This window comes from Hyposmocoma kahamanoa, unplaced genomic scaffold (assembly GCF_003589595.1).
Source record: "Hyposmocoma kahamanoa isolate Upper Pololo Valley unplaced genomic scaffold, ASM358959v1 99879, whole genome shotgun sequence".
NCBI classification, from domain to species: domain Eukaryota; kingdom Metazoa; phylum Arthropoda; class Insecta; order Lepidoptera; family Cosmopterigidae; genus Hyposmocoma; species Hyposmocoma kahamanoa.
Window position 1 is genome coordinate 2,025,893 of NW_020656077.1, and position 18,231 is coordinate 2,044,123.

An 18,231-nucleotide genomic window follows, 5' to 3' on the forward strand; every position below is an offset into this window, starting at 1 on the left:
CGTGATTTTTGGCTCGTATCTAGTTTGTACGTTACACGATTGACCATAAAATTCATTACGCTATGTAAAATATCGTTACAAAAATTCGCTTCCACTCCGTTCCGCCGCAATATAAATTGACTCTTATTTTTAATCATTCCGGGATTCCAGAGAGTGATGTTGTCTCCTCCAATGATATTATACTTGTATGCCCACTGGTCTCCTCTATGTATGTATATTACTTGAAGTTTAGGTAAATATACTCTGCTTGTTCCGGTGTTTGATAATTACTATAACGTCGAGAGTATTTATGCCCAGCGTTACACCTGCCCGTATTTTAGCGCTCCTAATTTATGCTATACTATACTGTGGTCACTATTCTTACATAGAGATCAACAGAATTATATGACACAATGGTGACTAATGATTAGAAGAGATGTACAGCACCGAAATTATGTACCGAAACTTTCGACAGGTTCTTTTTTAGTGACATCAAACAACTGGACGAACAAGTCGTACGCCTTTTAGTAAGGGACACGCTTGTCCACTCAGAGTTGCAGTGCCACTGCGAGCTTTAAATCGCAAAGATTTGAGGGGCACTGCCACTGAGCCCGTCAGCCTGAGACATAAGTTGACAAGTCCCATGTGGCTGTAGGAGATGTAGCGCTAGGCTAAATGTCGACACATGAAAAATTGCATGTACTATTTTTATTATAACTCTATCTTTGACTTTAACGTTAGCTCACACTGGCGGACAACGCAACAATAGTTTAATGCAACTTTAGTAGTAAAAAAATGTACAAATTGGTTACGTCGCGCAGCCAATGCAAACTGACCTTTACAAATTCAAATTCATTTTTATTTAAAAATGTAAAAATTAAACTACATAAAAATACGGCAAGACGTAATAATACTTTGAATAAAGTAAAAAAATATCATTGTAACTTATTAAGTTAAACATTCAGTAATTCTAAAAAATAACACACTGAAAATCTTAATTTGTGACCGTAATTAAAATATGACACTAATTTGAACACAAATCTAATATACTCGTAGTAGATTATTCTAAGTGAGATTAGTAAGTGAAAATGCTAGATACTGCCACACATAGGACGCAGGCTAACGAAGCAGTACCACAGTTATCATTTCACTAAGTACAAGTTACAACTCTGGTATCCGTTTCGTCCTAAACGAAATGTGCCGGAACTTTATGGTGGCGTTGTTTATTGTACGTACGTATATGCAGTCACACCCACACTCCGTGTGGATTTTTGTTAGTCGGTGCGGCGTTTTCTAGCTGCCGCGGTGATCCAATGATTCGTCGAGCGCTGCCTGCTTTACATAGACCTGTAAATATATAGAGCCGATGTCAAATTCAGTTCTAAATTTTGAACAGTGTCCATAGTAATTGTGAAACCTTTTTTACGTGTGAATATTAAAATTCACATATTGGATTTGAAGTGATTTTAAAATAAAGTTATTGGTTACTTAGTATTTTGTAATGCCTTCTTGGGTGAAAGACTAACCATCAAGAGGATGCCGCAATTCGTCCACACTGCCCGTGAGACTTTGAAGGTTGGCTTCCTTCATTTCTTGAACAAGGCGTTCGACTTGGCGCTTCTTCTCCATTATCGCGGTCTCCAGGATACCCACCTTTGAACATACGGTGTTTATAATGGTTACTCACTATTCGAATTCTATATAGACAAGTTTTATAAGGAATGTAGCGTAAAGTCGGCGTCTCTTATTCCAGCGTGACATTTACTTGATTATTCGAATTTGTCAAATTCGAATAATCAAGTAAAAAGTCGTCATTTAGTCGCAAAAAACCTAAATTTAATCTCCCCAGACTTTCAAAGTTACGAAGGTGTTTTGCCACCGACACGATTTCTCTATCTCGAGAACCATAGCTAAGTGCTATGACGCTCGAGATTGAAGAATGTTGCCTCTTAAATCAGATTGCACTAAAAAGAATATCATGATTTATTTATTTATTTCAGACATTTATTTTAGTCGAATCTAGTCATAAAAAAAACTAGATTTAGTCGTTGACGATTTGAAGTTATTACGATGTCTTACTGTCCACGATGAAAAAGCTTATTCCAGCGCAATGACTATCCTAGCAGCACAATTTTTGAATATCGAGAACCAAAGTTCCTACCTTAGATTTAGGTTCTAGTCGTAACTTTACAATTATCATTATTTCATTTATGGCGGCCACTAACTTTAGAATTAGTCGCTCCTTTATTTAGAAGAAAACAACTTGAGCTTTGTCACACTGCGCACTGGTCCGTAAAACCGAAAAAAAAATTAGTAAATTCTGTTTTATGTTTTTGTAAGTCTTGCTACATTGCGTTGCGACAGAGTTGCCCAAAAATGACCCAAAAACAAACATTAGTATGACTATAAACGAATCCCAGTGTTCTCAGTGTCCTCTCAAAACTAATGTTCCTAATGAGAATATACCTTCACACTAGTTCGCCGTAGTCGGTTAAAAACCAGCACTTACCTCTCGTTTTAAATTTTCAGCAGTAAGGTGGTTAATTTCAGTGGCATGTTTGGCTTGCTGTATTTGACTCTGTAGATTCTCCATTTCGCCGAGCATCGACCTTTCCAGGGCTTGCCTGAAATCAAATTTAGTAATAATTGTTTTAAGTGATCACCCTGTTCATAAACGACCTCGGCGTCGATAATGAGTCTACATGCACTTTTATCAAATATTTGTTTACAAAAGATTTTCCAATATGATTATAGGTATCATGCTTAGCATATAACCAAACTTACTATTTACTTATTTTCTAATTATTTAATACTTTTTTTCTAGACAGTCTTGTGCCCTAAAAGTCTAAAACGAATTTAAAACAGTTTTGTGCTCTGTTTACCTTGCTCACGTTTGAAACAAAGAACGTGTGTCGAGTTACGCCTTACCTATTCTCCTGATGTCTTGTATTAATAAGCCGCTGTGCGTTATGTATCTCCTCCATAAGCTTACGTATCTTGTTTTTGCACTGCAACAACTCTGTCTCACAATTGGCCAATTTCGATCGCACCAGTACTATCTCCGACCTAAGAGTCTTTTCGTTCTGTCTCACTATTTCACTCTCCTCTTCTACATAGGATAGTGCTTGCACCTGAAAGTTAAATTTTTTTTTAGCGTTTATTTGCAATGTTATGGGTACAAGTAATATAAAAGTTCTTAAAACAGTATAAGGTACAGCCATGTAATCCTGCAGGGCATAGCTATTTGTTAAGCTTAAAATAAACATTCTTATTAAACTAAAATCTTAAAGAAAAAATATCGAAGGAAAGGTAAATCAAAAGTGTTATATTAATTCCACTGGTAAAAAACTAATAGCCCAGCTAATATCAAAGCGCTGGCAGTCTTCCTTATTTTTCGTTTTAGCGTGCACATTTCCACGCGCAAAATGTTAGTTTAATATTTTTCACATAGACATAACGTCGTAACCTCGACTATTTCTGGTCACAGAACGGAATTGAAGGCGTAAAGTTCGGCACGAGTTGTAGAAATGTATTTTTGTGCTATATAGGTCGAGGAACGGCCGAGTAATTACGTTCATAGATTGTGTAATTAGAATGAATACCAAGCAAACCTGCAGACTCTTGAATGGCATTAAAAAGGCGCATTTAGGGAGAAATTCCGTAAGTTATATAATATAAGTATCCGAAGTTATATTATATAAATATTTAACTTTAGGATAGGGGTGTACCTCATGGTGAATCTGATCGATGGCATACCATAATTAATGTTATAGAGTCAGTTCGAACTTAACTCACGGTCGAAAAGAAAACAATGGAAGCGCTTAAGTCTCGATTATTATCAGAACCGCTGTCGTAAAACACACACTATCATAATGTTAAACACTATGAAATTTTATGAATGACTGGGTAGTAGTTTTTAATTTAAAAAGACGTAAAAAATTATAGACTGTTAATATAATTTCAATTTTATCCTGTTGACACATCGTTGAAAGTTCAATGTCTATTAGGTATACCTAACGTCTTAACATCTTAACTTGCTATAGCAAGTTAAGACGTTTTGATTTTATATTAAAATTTCATTCAATGTGCTGTACCCTAGCGATCAATAGCCGAAAGGCGAACGAGTAGAAAATTTGAGATGTTTACTTAGTTCTCCAAAAAAAGTCGACCATATTGTAGCAGCATAGGGTTTACTTTTGTTTCTTATAACAAAAATCTATTACGATAAACAGTAAATGGAAAATATATTAAAATGAAATAAAATAGTAGCAGTAGAGCTCTTGTCGAAGACATTACCTATTTCTACCGCCAAGCAGTAATGGTCACATTATTGTGTTCCGGTTGTGAAGGGTAAGGGTGCTGGTGTAATTACAGGCACATGAGACCTGTCAACGTATCGTCTTCACGACGACGATATGAAACATCACTATGGATAATATTATATGTACGACTATCATTTTTGCACTCCAAACTAGCAAAAATCGAGCGATAATGGCGAACTGAGCTCAAGTTTGCGGAACTCCGCATACTGTTGGCTACGCTCACTAAGCACTTCTATTATACATAGGGCGCACTATAAGTTTTCGGAACTGGCCACTTTCATAAACAATATTTAAAAAGTAATTACAACATTTGAAAATGGAACTCTTTAACTGTTGTGACGTCATTTTAGAAATTGGTTGTCTACATCACCATGGATTTAACTCGTGAAAAATTTCGGATTTTCTACGACTTTAAGTGTGATCAAACAGCTCAGCGAAGCTTCGCTTCGCTCGGCGTCAAACTGCTTTTGGCGATGAAGCACCATGCAAGACGACTATTTATAGCTGGTTTGCAGAATTCAAACGCGGTCGTGTGAATCTCAGTGAAGAATTTCGTGATGGTCGCCCGTCCACTGCTGTGAACAACAAAAACATCGATGCTGTGCGCCGTATGATCAAAACAGACAGCCATGTGACATACCATGAGATTCAGGCATCTTTAGGCATAGGCATGAGTCAAATACAATCAATAACACTCACACAATAACAAACATTTGGGTGTGAAAAAGCTGTGCTCTCAGTGGATTCCACACAATTTGACTGAGGCTCAAAAAACGGATCGCGTCACTTGGTGCAATGCCATGCTTACCAGATTCAACCATGGGGCGTCAAATTTGGTGTGGGAGATAGCAACAGGTGACGAAACATGGATTTATAGTTACGATCCCAAAACAAAGCAGCAATCGAGCGTATGGGTCTTTCGAGATGAAACCAACCAAAGTGGCGCGCGTGCAAAGTGCCTCTAAGCGGATGATTGCTTCTTTTTTTAATAAAACTGGACACGTGGCTAATGTTGCTTTGGAGAATCGTTGTACCGTGAATAGTGATTGGTACACGACCATTTGTTTGCCGGAAGTTATTGACAAACTCCGTAAAAATTATCGTAAACGCCGTATCATCTTGTACCACGATAAAGCCAGTTCTCACACGGCCAGATAGACAAATGAATTTTTTAAGGTGAACAACGTTGACCTTATCAGCCATCCCGCGTACAGTCCCGAACTTGCACCCTGTGACTTTTATTTATTTCCAAAAATTAAAAACCGTGGTAAAAGATTTTCATCATCTGAAGAGGCTGTCGAAGAGTATGAAAAATATGTTTGTGTGATTGTCACGGAGTGGCACAAATGTTTTCAAAATTGGTTCATTCTTATTGAAAAGTGTATTAACGCTAACGGAAAATATTTTGAGAAACAATAAATTCATTTCTGACCATTTATAGTATTTTTTTCTTGTTCATTCCGGAAACTTATAGTGCGTCTCACGTATTTATTGTTTTTTAAACTTACCTGTTCAGTGCTGATACGCAGCTGATTGTCAGCAGAACTGATTTGCTGCTGTAATAGCTCCACCTGCCTCTCTTGCTCGCGACTCTTGTTCTCCCAGTATCCAATCTCAGCATCGTACTGTTGAAACAATTACAGGCATAAAACTAAAATAAGGATGACCAAATACTATGTTCATGTGTACCATAAAGATGCCAAAGATTTTAATAATTCCCTAATACATCTAGCGCAATATCATTGATGATTTCATACCTCCCCTTACCCATTAGACTTAACTAATAATCAATGATCGGAATAGGACGATCCAAATGACATAGACTGGTTATAACCACCAAATATTAATTAATTACTTTTTCGAATTCCAGAAATAGTTTTTTTTGCATCGTAAGATAAAACTACTCACCTCGGAAGCTGAAATTTGATTTCAAAGTAATTCTAGAGGTGCCACGTAATAAAGTAGTAGTTGAAAGGTTACTCACCTAGTGATTTTTTTACATGGCGCCCATATGGCGGCACTAAAATTACTGTAAAATCCAACTTCAACTTTCTAGGTGAATAGTTTTATCTTACTATGCAGTAAAACTCTTTCCGGAATTCGAAAAAGAAATAATTAATATTTGGAGGTTTTAACCACTCCATGTATCTCTGCCGTCCTTATCATAAACGACGTAATCGACATTTTAGTGAAATTTAGTTATTAACATATCACGAATAAAATTAAAGGAGATCTACAATATTATATATATTTATATCTTATTTAGTTTCAGTTTTATTGCTAAACAAACTCAGCATGATTAACATTTGTCAAAGAAAAAAGCTTTAGAAAGTTACCAAAACGCAAATGCGTTATTTATGACAAGGAGGGCCAGATCTATATGTATAGACATTTATTTACTCATTTGGAACATCCTATTCCGCCCATTTCTAATGATTTTAACCTTCATGTATGTATAATGTTTCTTACATTTGTGTACAGTAACATATACAGTGTTACATTCATGCGCAATAGCGTTTACTGTAAGTATTCATCATCATCAACCCATTCATATGTCCCATTGCTGGGCACGGGTCTCATCTCAGGCGAGGGTTTAGGCCATAGTCCGCCACGTCGGCCAATGCGGGTTGGGGACTTCACACATTTTTAGGTTGTGAAAATTCTTCGACTTGCAGGTTTCATCACGATGTTTTTCTTCACCGAAAAACTCACGATAAATTTCGCACATAAATTCCGATAAACTTAGAGGTCCCACCTCTGCCGGGCCGAGATCGAACCCACGGCCTCTGCCGGGCCGAGTTCGAATCCACGGCCTCTGCTTGAGAGGCAGTAAATCATACATACCACTAGGCTACCACGGCTATTATTGGAGTTCTACCTTAATGAGATCAACTTGCTGGCTAGATAACTTCTCTCTCTGATAGTTGACGAGAGAAACCAGCTCTCTATACTGGCTGTTGTAGGTGACTGCCTCGGGACTCCTCTCCAAATGTTCATCTGGTAGGTTAACAGGTGACATGTGAGCGGAACGAGAACCGCGCGTGCGGTTTGGTGATTTCCTTGCGATTTGCGCGGTCGCAGGCGGCGGAGGAGAGCGATAGGGTGGTGGTGGTTCTCTGGTAAACATTAAAAGAACTTAAATAAACAGTCAGACGTATAGGAGTCAACCAAATTATTATAAAATCTCATAACAACATCTGGACAACCCTTACGGTTTTTATACAGGCTAGGGTAGCACTTCCAACGCTCAACGCCAGTCTATCCCGAAAATATCTTAACCCTAGAAATATATTTCTAGGGTTAAGATATAGGTTATAACCTACGTCGAATATATTTTCAAAAATCAGTAAAATTCGTTCGTACTAGGCGACAGTGCACGCGCCGTCCTTGCCAACTCTGTCAACCCACAGACCTTGCAGAAGACGCTGGTGGCGCTCAGGTTAATACTCTACTTATCTAAATAATATACCTCCCATACGTCGAAGTGACGAATGGTTATCTATTGCGTTAGTTTTTGACTTCGACATGTATAGAATATAGTCAATAGGTTTTCGTGATTTATGTGCGCCTAAGCGGATTTGTGCACTGCATCCAATTCGTATTCGGTCCGAATCCGAGACTATAGAAATCTACAAAATTCGGACCCTCTTCGGAACACTTAGTCCAATTCGAATCCGAGAAGATACGAATATCACTTGTATACCTAGAGATCTCGGATTCGGAACAGGGGGTCTACTCTCGATCTCGGTCCGACATCCGTCCGAAATAATTACTGCCAAATAGGCAATACTTGACCAAATGAAAAGACGCGTGATGCGAATGAAGCTTCATACTGGATACTTGTCTCTTAATTTTGTCGAATATTACTTATTTGATAGTAATTGTTTCGGACGGATGTCGGACGGAGATCGAGAGTAGACCCCCTGATACGAATCGAACGTAGTGAAGCTTAAAAAAGCCCGTCAAGGATTAGGACAAGAAACGCAAATGCGGGACTACGGCAAAGCAGCTTTCTCACACCAACCCGAGATGCCTAATAACGCCTCTATCTCCCGAAATGTCACATACATTAGTTGTCTCACATCAATGCTGTTATCTTCAGTGGAGGAGGATTTTGGACGTCCACACAAGATTTGTCACTAAGACTGGTATCTCCAAACTGGAATTCTAAATACCGGTGTTCGACAGACCCAAGACATGGGACTTCATCATGAAACACAGATGTTAGCTCTTCGAAACACTGAAGTTATAGAATATTTATGTAGTGAGTAGATATCCATTATTCAGAACAGTTTGTGAAAACCTGTTTGTTTTATAAATAATAGACTTATGCTTGGCCACTATCTCATCTGATGTTAAGCAATGATGTGACCTACAATGGTATCCATTTGCTCTAAATTAGCAGAATTTGTTTATATCGAGTTCTTAGGTTTTCGCGATTGTTACGCATAGGAAATGAAACTATTTTTCCGGATTTAAATCGCGTATATTTGTTTTTTCAAGAATTTGTTTAGCTTATAAATTGCTGTTTGATGTATATGTAATTATATACATAAATAAAAAAGAAATAGTAAAAAATTCTACAGCAGACAACATTGCAGTTTAAAAATATATTATTAAGTGCCAGTAACATGAATTATTTCCACTTATAAATTACAACTATCTGGAGCATTGACCTAATGATCTGGAGAGAGAAGCTCCAACATCACACAAATTCACAATGAAAGCTTAATCGTGGGAAATACACATAACTGTTTTACTTTCTGTTTCTTGAAAATTAAAAGTAGCTAGGTTAATATGAGAAAACATGCATTCTACAAACGAAACACACATAGTTTTTGAGTTATTAGGGTTAAAAACACAATGAGTGTTTTTAGGACAATGTAGAATGACTAACAACTCTTCGTTATTGTTACTTGAAGTGCTTTTTTGGGAAATACATACCACCTCTTCTGAATGACCTAATAGTTGCTCATATTTCAAATGTTACATAGTATTGAAACTGGATAGTACCTACCCACAATGATATGTGTGAAAAGATTGATTCAAGTGCAGGAAACAAAAAAGGAATATTGAGTTGTTACAAGTAGAGCGCTACAGCCTCTGCCAATACTACTAAGAGACAGATGTATTAAAAAGAACTAAATATTCCTTTTACCTGTAAGGTGGGACATCTTTCATAACTGGGCTGTCTGACTCAGGAGTCTTTGCTTGCTGTACTCCTTTCACAACTCCTACAGGGTTGCCAGCAGGTGAATTGTTGTTATTATTATTGTGTGTAGGTGTTGCATTCATTCGATTTGGTGAACCTTGACTCTCCAATATGTTTGGATTTGACGTGATCTGGCTCCTAAAGATACATAGCATCCAAATTTACAAACACATTTTTTTCATATCAACACGATCAAATTAGATTAAGAATCCATTAGTCATTTGTCTGGAAGTAGATGCAGAGTATATTTGAGTAGTCCACTAGCAAACGCGTTACGTGCGTGAATAAAAAAAGGTATAAACTAAAAAAACTTGTTCTGAAAACAGATTTTTAAATGGTACTTTTTTGATTATCTGAAAATTGTGATAAAAAGATAAACCATATGAAGGAACAAAATCACAGTATAAAACTTTTTACATTATTTCCATTTAAAAATTAAACAGAGATTTTGAAACAGTAATCTTAAAATAACTAGTTTTGTAATTGTTCAGAATTAATGTAGCTAGTTTTGCAACAACACAATTACAACATGGCTAGTTTTGTTATAATAACAGTAAAAAATACAACTTAAATCTAATTTCAATTTTCCTTTTGACTCTTATATACACATGGATATAAAGATTATATATAACGACATCAACCATCAATGTATCTCATTATCTGTCATTTCTTCTTCTTCGATCACATTTGAATGTACTTGGCGAAATGTTTGATGGGCAAGATTTTAATAAATGAACACAAACAACCTCTCGGATGACAAATTCGTAAATACCAAACAAAATAATGGATTTTGCATGAATTTATGCTCTATGAACAGTGTTTGCAGGTTGACTACAAAATGGAAACTTTAGAAAGTGTGAAACTAAGAAAGATAGAGACTTTTGCAAGTGTAGTCAACGTCTGACAAAAATGTTTGCAAGTGGACTACTCATACAGTGGTGTCAATGTCTTTTATCACACTCTATTCCAGTAACCCACACATCTAAAATCTAATCTGGGGAGACATTGTGGGCAGCAACAGAAGGCATAAAGTAATGTGCAAGTAGCCTTTAGTCATATTTTATGCAGTAAGACAGTCAACAGCATTTTGTGTTTAAAACACTTAAAATTTAAATTCAATTCTACAACACATGATAAATACTGTTCAAAGTCCATAATTGAAAACCCAGCATACTGTTAATTGTACCAATAATATTTTGATTTTATTTTCCATTGTCTTTTAACATGTATTTTATCATAAATATTCATATTAACACACTAGTTACCAATCTAACAATCTAGTTACCAATGTGTCCATTTCAAAGTAATAATGTTTTCCGTGCAATTAATATAAAATGTTACAGGGGATTGGTTAAACAGCCTGTGGTGTTGAATAAACAAATACAAACCCATTGCCTGTTGTTGATCTAGAGTTATTTGTAGCTTGGGTAGGCTTTGAATTATTGCTCCCAGAATCCGATCTTCTCAATATAAACTGAATATCATTTGAATATTCGCCCCACTTTATTAGGATCTGAAATTCATCACCATACAATCCAGTATAGAAAGTACACAAATAATAGAAACAGTATTAGCAGACTTAAACAAGCAATGTTACCTTAAGAGGGTACTCTTGAGGAGCCAGCAGTCTTTCATTATTTCGCCATCGCTCGATCAGTGTGAACCTGCCCACTTTGCCTGTAGCATGGGCTAATGCAAACACTACATCCTGTTTAAAAATCGATAGTACAATTTTAGCAATCAATTACATAAAATGTGAAAACAAAAAGTGAAACTGTGTTCCCGTAGCATACTTCACATACACGTCTGTAATGATGAAAATTTCTGAACTGACCTGGCAAGTAGTGGTCTCTGTGACCCCGCACACAATCCTTTGTATCCCCTCGACCCAGACCTTCAACTCCATTAATCCCACACGATATCAATCAATATTCAATGCTTATACATCTAAGGCATAATTTGAAGCTTATACCACCTCACTACGCACTGCTTCTCACACAAATCGAAATAAAGGACACAAAAACATACCAAAAATCACAATAAAAAATATTGAAGCATAGTGATTTTTGAAATCTTCGTTTAAAAATGTTTACTCCTCATGACATTTTAACTAATCGTTTATAAATTTGAAAGGTTTTGTGTGCAAGCGAGTAAGCATGAACCAATAATTGTAAAGATACTTCTATCTTGAAATATCCTATGGAAATTTACTTCCTATTCCTTCGAATAGGAAGTAAATTTCCATAGGCAACTGAGGATCGTATTCCAGAACTTTATTCAATGCTCAAGTCAGGATTTGATTATGGTTTAAAGCACTCGAAATCATACTCAAGTCCCTGTCATTAGAGTCGTATTTCCAGTGCTTGTGTTTCCAGTGCAATCCTGACTTGAGTATGATTCAAAGCAATAGAAATCATACTCAAGTCCTTGCCATTAGGGTCGTATTTCCAGTGCTTGAAATCATACTCAAGTCTGCTCAAATCATGACTTGAGCATTGAGTACAGTTCTGGAATACGACTCTCAGGGTGACTAGGTCAGGACTAGGTATGTAATATAGCTTTTTCTGAATATCTAATCTAGATTTCGAAGATATATATTTTCTGAAACTATATATTCATGGTTGCAGCCGGCGTGCGAGACTTGATACATTGCCATTACTGATATTCGAAATCAGATTTCGAACCTATATATTAATGAAATTAGATATAGCCTGCGTGCGCCCTGATACGTTGCATTTGATACGAAGCAATATCAGTATACAGTTTGGAAATAATACGATTTAAAATACGCGATGCGGAGCAATAACAATATATAATTTCTAAAATATTATAATGTGATATTAGAGAAAACTTTTTAAATGTAAATCTTAAAGGTACACGGTATAAAAGGTAACGAAAGAGCTGATTGATCAGTTAGTTAAAGACGCGGTGACTTTGGAGATGTTCATCCATATATCAATTATTGCCCTCATTTAACTACCTTACCTAGAATCCATTTATTGGATTCCTGGGAAAAACATATAACTAAAATCTCTCAATCTAAAGGCAAACACTATTTTATAGTGCAGCCTCATATTCCTAAAAAACCCTGGTTTATTCAGATAGAGTGCAATAAAACAATTATTAGTATTATTACGAATACGTCTTGGTCATGTGTGCACCCCTGCACAGTTGACTAGATTACATATTGAGAATAACGACCAAGAGTGTGAATGTGGAAACGATACGGGAGAGCTCGATCATATATACTTTTCTTGTCCCCACTATGATCGTTCCTCTTTCCTAAATTCCAATCTTGAATGTTCCATTTCCTACCCGTTTGTCTTGTTTACTGTTGCATCCATGTATGTTTTAGACTATGGAAACCAAATTTTTCCATCCTCTATGATGTATGCACCTACTATAATGTTTTATCTTCCTTTAACCTGGACAATGATATTAAACCTTAGACTATGGAAACTAAAACTCTACTCTACTCTACTCTTTTATTTTTTTCCATCCTCTAAGTATTAAACTTAGGTAGGTACCTATTAATTTAAAACCATAATATGTTTATAATACTTATATAGAAACTCCTGTGATCCCTTTTTTCCAAATCCTGCGACTTTTCCAACTTTTTTCTATAAAATCCTGTTTCCCTACCTTTTAAAGTCAAAGCTCTAAACCATAGGATGGAAATGTTTACTTACATTTCATATATCCTCGCCTGATTTCTTTTTCACTTTTTCTCCAACTATCGAATCCCGTTTCCAAATTACATTCCATGATAGAAGTTTCCCCGGTTAAAAACAAGCTAGGATAACAATTTGAACGTGGCTAAAACGCTTACCGTGAAGAGCCGAGAGAAATAAGAAAAAAAAAGATGGAGGAAAAAGCAGGATGGAAACTAATGAAAAAAGCTCTTTGCGTGTATTTTGTAGGCGGGAAATTCGAATAATTCAAACAATTTATTTTCTACATTTCAATTAATCCAATCTTGTCAGACAACTGTGATAGTACCTATAAAATACAATATTCTCTGTAAGCACTTAACTAATATAAAAACAGATTTTAGATACTTTTAGTATTTAAGATCGGACCTATTGATATTTGATCTGTACTTTTGAAGTGAGATAGTTAATTATTTTTATAACATTAGGTTTCAAAAATGGCGTCCTCTACGAACGCTGCGGCTGGCGAAGATGATGATGAGGTAAGAAATATTTGAGAAAATATCTATCGTATGCGTTATCTTTGAGAACTTTCACTTCTGCTTTCTACTCCTATTAGGAGAAAACTTTTAACGTTGAAGAAGTACAAAAGATAGTAAGAGACACTATCGAATTATGCCTCGGAGGAAACGCCTACAGCCACACCCGTACTCCTAATTGGATCGCGATAATTACCGACAAGACTATGTCCCGGCTTAGCAAACTACAAAAGCCTTTTAAGTATATATGTAAGTATTCGTTGAACTTCATAAATTTCTGTAAGTAGCAAGTCTCTAATGCCACACTATCCAAGGTGGCCACAGGACAGTAGTCCAAAAATTGACTTCCAAACCTTTTTTTTAGGTAGAGGACACTCTAACGACCCATTCAAAATAAATATTAGTTCCGCGAAAATCAATAGTTAGAAGTTATGATTTTTGTATGTATTTTTTTGAAAATTCTCTACTTTAAGTGACTAAAACTACTCCAATTTGAAAACCATTTCTCTAAATTAATTGAAATTTGGTATGGAAGTCGTGTAACCACGTAGCTAGCATGCAATGCGCTATTTTTCTACTAGTTTTCAAACTAGAGTCGTTTTAGTGACTAGTAGAAAATTTTGAAAAAGTACATAAAAAATCATAACTTCTATACTATTGATTTTCGCATATTTATTTTGAATGAGTCGTAACAATGTGTTCCATCTAAAATTTTTGAACCACTGTAAATGGGCCACTCAGTATTACCAAATTTCACTGCATGCCTTTATTGCGAAACGTAGATATGTATTTTCAGAAGAGGTTTCTTGTTTTAACGTAAATATATTTTGTTATTAGTACGGGTCACAATAACTCAAAAGAACGGCTCCGGTCTTCATACGGCGGCTGCCTACTTTTGGGATACGCTAACCGACGGCACTTGCACTGTGCGTTGGGAGAACAAATACATATATTGTATCGTCAATGTTTGGGGCATGTCTTTGCAATTATAATTTTGAAAGATTATTGTTATATGTATATCATTGATTAGTTAATAACAGGTAAAAGGTTTCGCCCCATGATAAAATTAATACTATCGTCTCTCAATAAGAGGACAGTAATTAACAATATATTGGTTTGCAAATGCCCGTATGTAGTAGAAGGTTAATTAGACTATAGTTTAATAAAACAAGAAATGAAGCACATTTTAGTATTTTTATTTTTGGTAAAATTTACCACAATACAAAATAATGATAGAAATAAATAAAGTAATAAAATGTATAGACAGGTCATAGAACTATGCATTGTAAAGTGGTGCTTTTAAAGCATTTAATATAATAATTTATAATAACATTAGGCAAAATGGCATTGTGTACATTACAAAATAAAAGCATTATTTTTAACACAGAAAAAATAATGTCAAGAGCAGATGATTATTACAATTATTAATTACATACTTATCGCAAATTCAATCATCACTTGGTGATTTGATCTTTCAATCATGATGTCAATAGAGTCATGAAATGCACATGCATGTAATTCATAGATGTTTGATTTACAACCACGACGACACTTAAATACATCTACTCTCGCCAAGTGTTTTCAAATTACATTAATCTAAAAGAAATGTGCGATCCGATCTATAAATGGCCATTAACTAGCGCGATTTTTCCGTATATAAGATCGGTTTTCAAAACCATTAAGAATAAAATTAGTACATAATCAAATGTAAAAACATCACTGTCAGGGTCAAACATTGTAATATCACAAAGAGAATGAGAGAACAGTAAAAGAACTTGAGGTTAATCTTATAAATTAGTGTTAAAAATAGATCTTAATGAAATTTTATATTGATTAAATTACATGTACTTTATAAAGTAACTCGATGTAAGCTATATGTATAACATTGACTTATTTTGAATTAATAGAATGAATAACAAATATTTAAGTCATCATAAAGAAATCGTATTTAACATTATGGCTTATCAGCATCGTAATTTAAGAAAAAAAAAGCGACTAGTTCTTGTACAAATAAATACGGCCCTAGTTTACAAGTGGAGAGTATACTAAGAAACCATTGTATACCTATAGAAAATCAAATCATACTAAACTTAATGAATCACCAACATTATACAGAGTAGAAAAAAAATGTTTTAGGGTAGAATCAGTTGAAATACTGTCTGTTATAAATTTGGGCCGCATGATAACCAATTAATAAATGATCAATTCTGAAAATGACCTAGTCTATTGCAACGTACGTGGCCCTAAACGCTATTGTGCGTCGTTAAAGTTAGAACAAGAGTGCAAAGACCACCAAGCTAGTTTTGTCGGCAAGCTACAATAACATCAATGGCGCACGTACATTCATTAAAACTATGCCGTAAGTAAATACAGACGTGTTAGAGAATTACTGTATATATAACACTATTATAACTTTTTCTACTACATTTAAATCTGCTCTATTGACTATTTAATAAAATACTTGGGGACACAATAAACTATCTTAATACTGCTATTGTTAGGTGCAGTAACAAATTTCTTAGCAAACCGTCTAAGGCATTGACAATGTCCAGATACTACCAATCTACAATATTTTGCTTTATCATAATTGTATATGGATTATAGTTTATAAGATAAATGTAAAATGAGCACATATTTATATAATATATGTATCTTGTGATGACTGACTGTGATGCAATATTTATTTTAAATATGGTTATTTTTATAATATAGAAGTAGTTCCGAAATATGCAATAGTTATCAATATTTATGTTTTCAATACCGACTATGGCGAAGTATTAAAGCCCAACCATGTTCATTCGCGCGCTGATCATTGAGCGCATCGCGCTCAGGGGTTTAGGGCTCGATCAGCCTGGCGGCAAGTTCTCGGTGTCGGGCTCGCTGCGAAATAGCCCCTACCCGATTGGTTTAATATATTTATAGTCTGAAAGCGGCTACTCACTGCGAGCGAACTAGTATGATATAGCCTCCACCGCCTGTTGGTACGAGTCCTTTTGAATTGGCCATTTTGCGCATGTGCATTTGCTTGACAACCTCTGTCCTTATGGCGAGACTGTTCTCACACCGAGTAATTTATATTTTACATTGTAAATACTCCATAATATACGATCTACTTCTATGACTACAATAAAACGATTTGTCGCTTAACCTCATTATTATGACAATTTAATTCCTCTTATTTACAAATTAGCTATACAATACTAATTAAAATTATCAAAAAAGTAACATTGTACTTGTAACTTTGCTACCCTTCTTTTCGAATGTACTTATCAGTATTACATATCTAAATCTCCATCATATGTACACGTACGACACTATGTTAGTCGAGACTTAACTGATCACAAGTAAAGAAAAATAAGGACAAAATGAGGAACAACAACATACTCTAGCTACGCACTAACCGTACTCTCGTCTAGCCCTGGGGCTAACACGTATCACATCGAAGTTAAGTGTAGACACTTAAGCAATTTCCAAACCATCTAAGAATTGCTTCTATAATAAAAAAAAACAATACAACTAAAGGTATTTACAAAAATAATTAACTTATCACAAAATAAGAATTGTAAGTAAATTAAGCAATTTGCAGACCATCTCATGATGTCTTCTACAGTAAAATAATACAACTAAAAGTATTTACAAAAATAATTAGCCTATCACAAAATAAGAAATATTAGAAATAAAATCAAATGTGTTACCAGTCCAACATTCTAAAACACTGGGTAGATTCAAAAAGAGATCAAAACAAGATTCACGTAAAATTTTAATTATCAATTCTCCGGTACTACATTTTGGTACTAAAATTGTCAAAATGAGGTGGGTAAATAGCGATATGTGATTCTGACTTATCGTCTTACATACAAAAATTATGTATATGTTATAAGAAATTGTGCTCGACCCAGTATTTCATATACATTCACTTCCCCACAATTAATTCCAAAATCATTTAGAACTGCCAGGAGATCCTTCGATTTACCGTTTCCAAGGTTTGATTATTTTAATGCTTATTACAACCACTAGTATCTTATAGCTTAACGCTTATTTCTTCTACATATGTATGTACTTATAATTATGCTACTTTTTCGCTGTTCTTGATCCACGAGAGCTGCAAACCCTCAGGGTGGTTTTTCCACCCAGGCTACTTAAAATATTCCAAAAAATGATGTAACTTTTTAGTTTACAAATGCGATGCTTTTGTAAGTCTTTAATTGGAACATTTTAGAGCACTATAAACAACACTATTCAATAAGATCGTAATCAAAAAACAATTGACACAACATTTACTTAAGTCGAATAGTTCTTACCTGTTTAGTTAAGATATTTGCGGCACTTTTTAGCACCGCAAGTGCACGGTATTTTCACCTCTTCGAAGGGAAATTTATAGTCGTATGTAAGTTCTTCTCCTACGGAGATGCGGCGAAGAGCGAAGATCAAGATGTGTTTATGTCCATGTATGTCAACGACGCGCGAGTAGCAGTTGGGCTGTAATGCGGAAATATTACAAAAATTAAATCAATTAAGGTAAACCATAT

General features: G+C 35.2%; 3 protein-coding genes across 3 annotated transcripts in view; 1 reads left to right on the forward strand and 2 right to left on the reverse strand.

Annotated features, from left to right (window-relative positions):
- Nucleotides 1–412: 412 nt before the first annotated feature.
- Nucleotides 413–11,468, reverse strand: LOC113239349 (ras association domain-containing protein 8). The gene is made up of 10 exons (XM_026476312.1): nucleotides 11,348–11,468; nucleotides 11,111–11,221; nucleotides 10,902–11,026; nucleotides 9,460–9,651; nucleotides 7,180–7,417; nucleotides 5,810–5,926; nucleotides 2,908–3,110; nucleotides 2,489–2,603; nucleotides 1,506–1,632; nucleotides 413–1,326 (listed from the first exon to the last, which is right to left on the reverse strand). Exons 1-10 carry the CDS (start codon nucleotides 11,417–11,419, stop codon nucleotides 1,226–1,228), a joined length of 1,401 nt encoding a protein of 466 aa, XP_026332097.1. The 5' UTR covers nucleotides 11,420–11,468; the 3' UTR covers nucleotides 413–1,225.
- A 2,049-nt stretch (nucleotides 11,469–13,517) lies between these two features.
- Nucleotides 13,518–14,880, forward strand: LOC113239523 (dynein light chain Tctex-type 1-like). The gene is made up of 3 exons (XM_026476562.1): nucleotides 13,518–13,705; nucleotides 13,783–13,951; nucleotides 14,540–14,880. The coding sequence occupies exons 1-3, from the start codon at nucleotides 13,661–13,663 to the stop codon at nucleotides 14,692–14,694; spliced, it is 369 nt and encodes a 122-aa protein (XP_026332347.1). The 5' UTR covers nucleotides 13,518–13,660; the 3' UTR covers nucleotides 14,695–14,880.
- Nucleotides 14,881–14,891: 11 nt separating this feature from the next.
- Nucleotides 14,892–18,231, reverse strand: part of LOC113239522 (histone-lysine N-methyltransferase trithorax) — a 28,203-nt gene continuing 24,863 nt past the window's right edge. Inside the window, exon 13 of the mRNA XM_026476560.1 lies at nucleotides 14,892–18,181. Coding sequence (XP_026332345.1) covers nucleotides 18,008–18,181 — 174 coding nt within the window. The 3' untranslated portion in view covers nucleotides 14,892–18,007. The remainder of the gene's footprint in view (nucleotides 18,182–18,231) is intronic.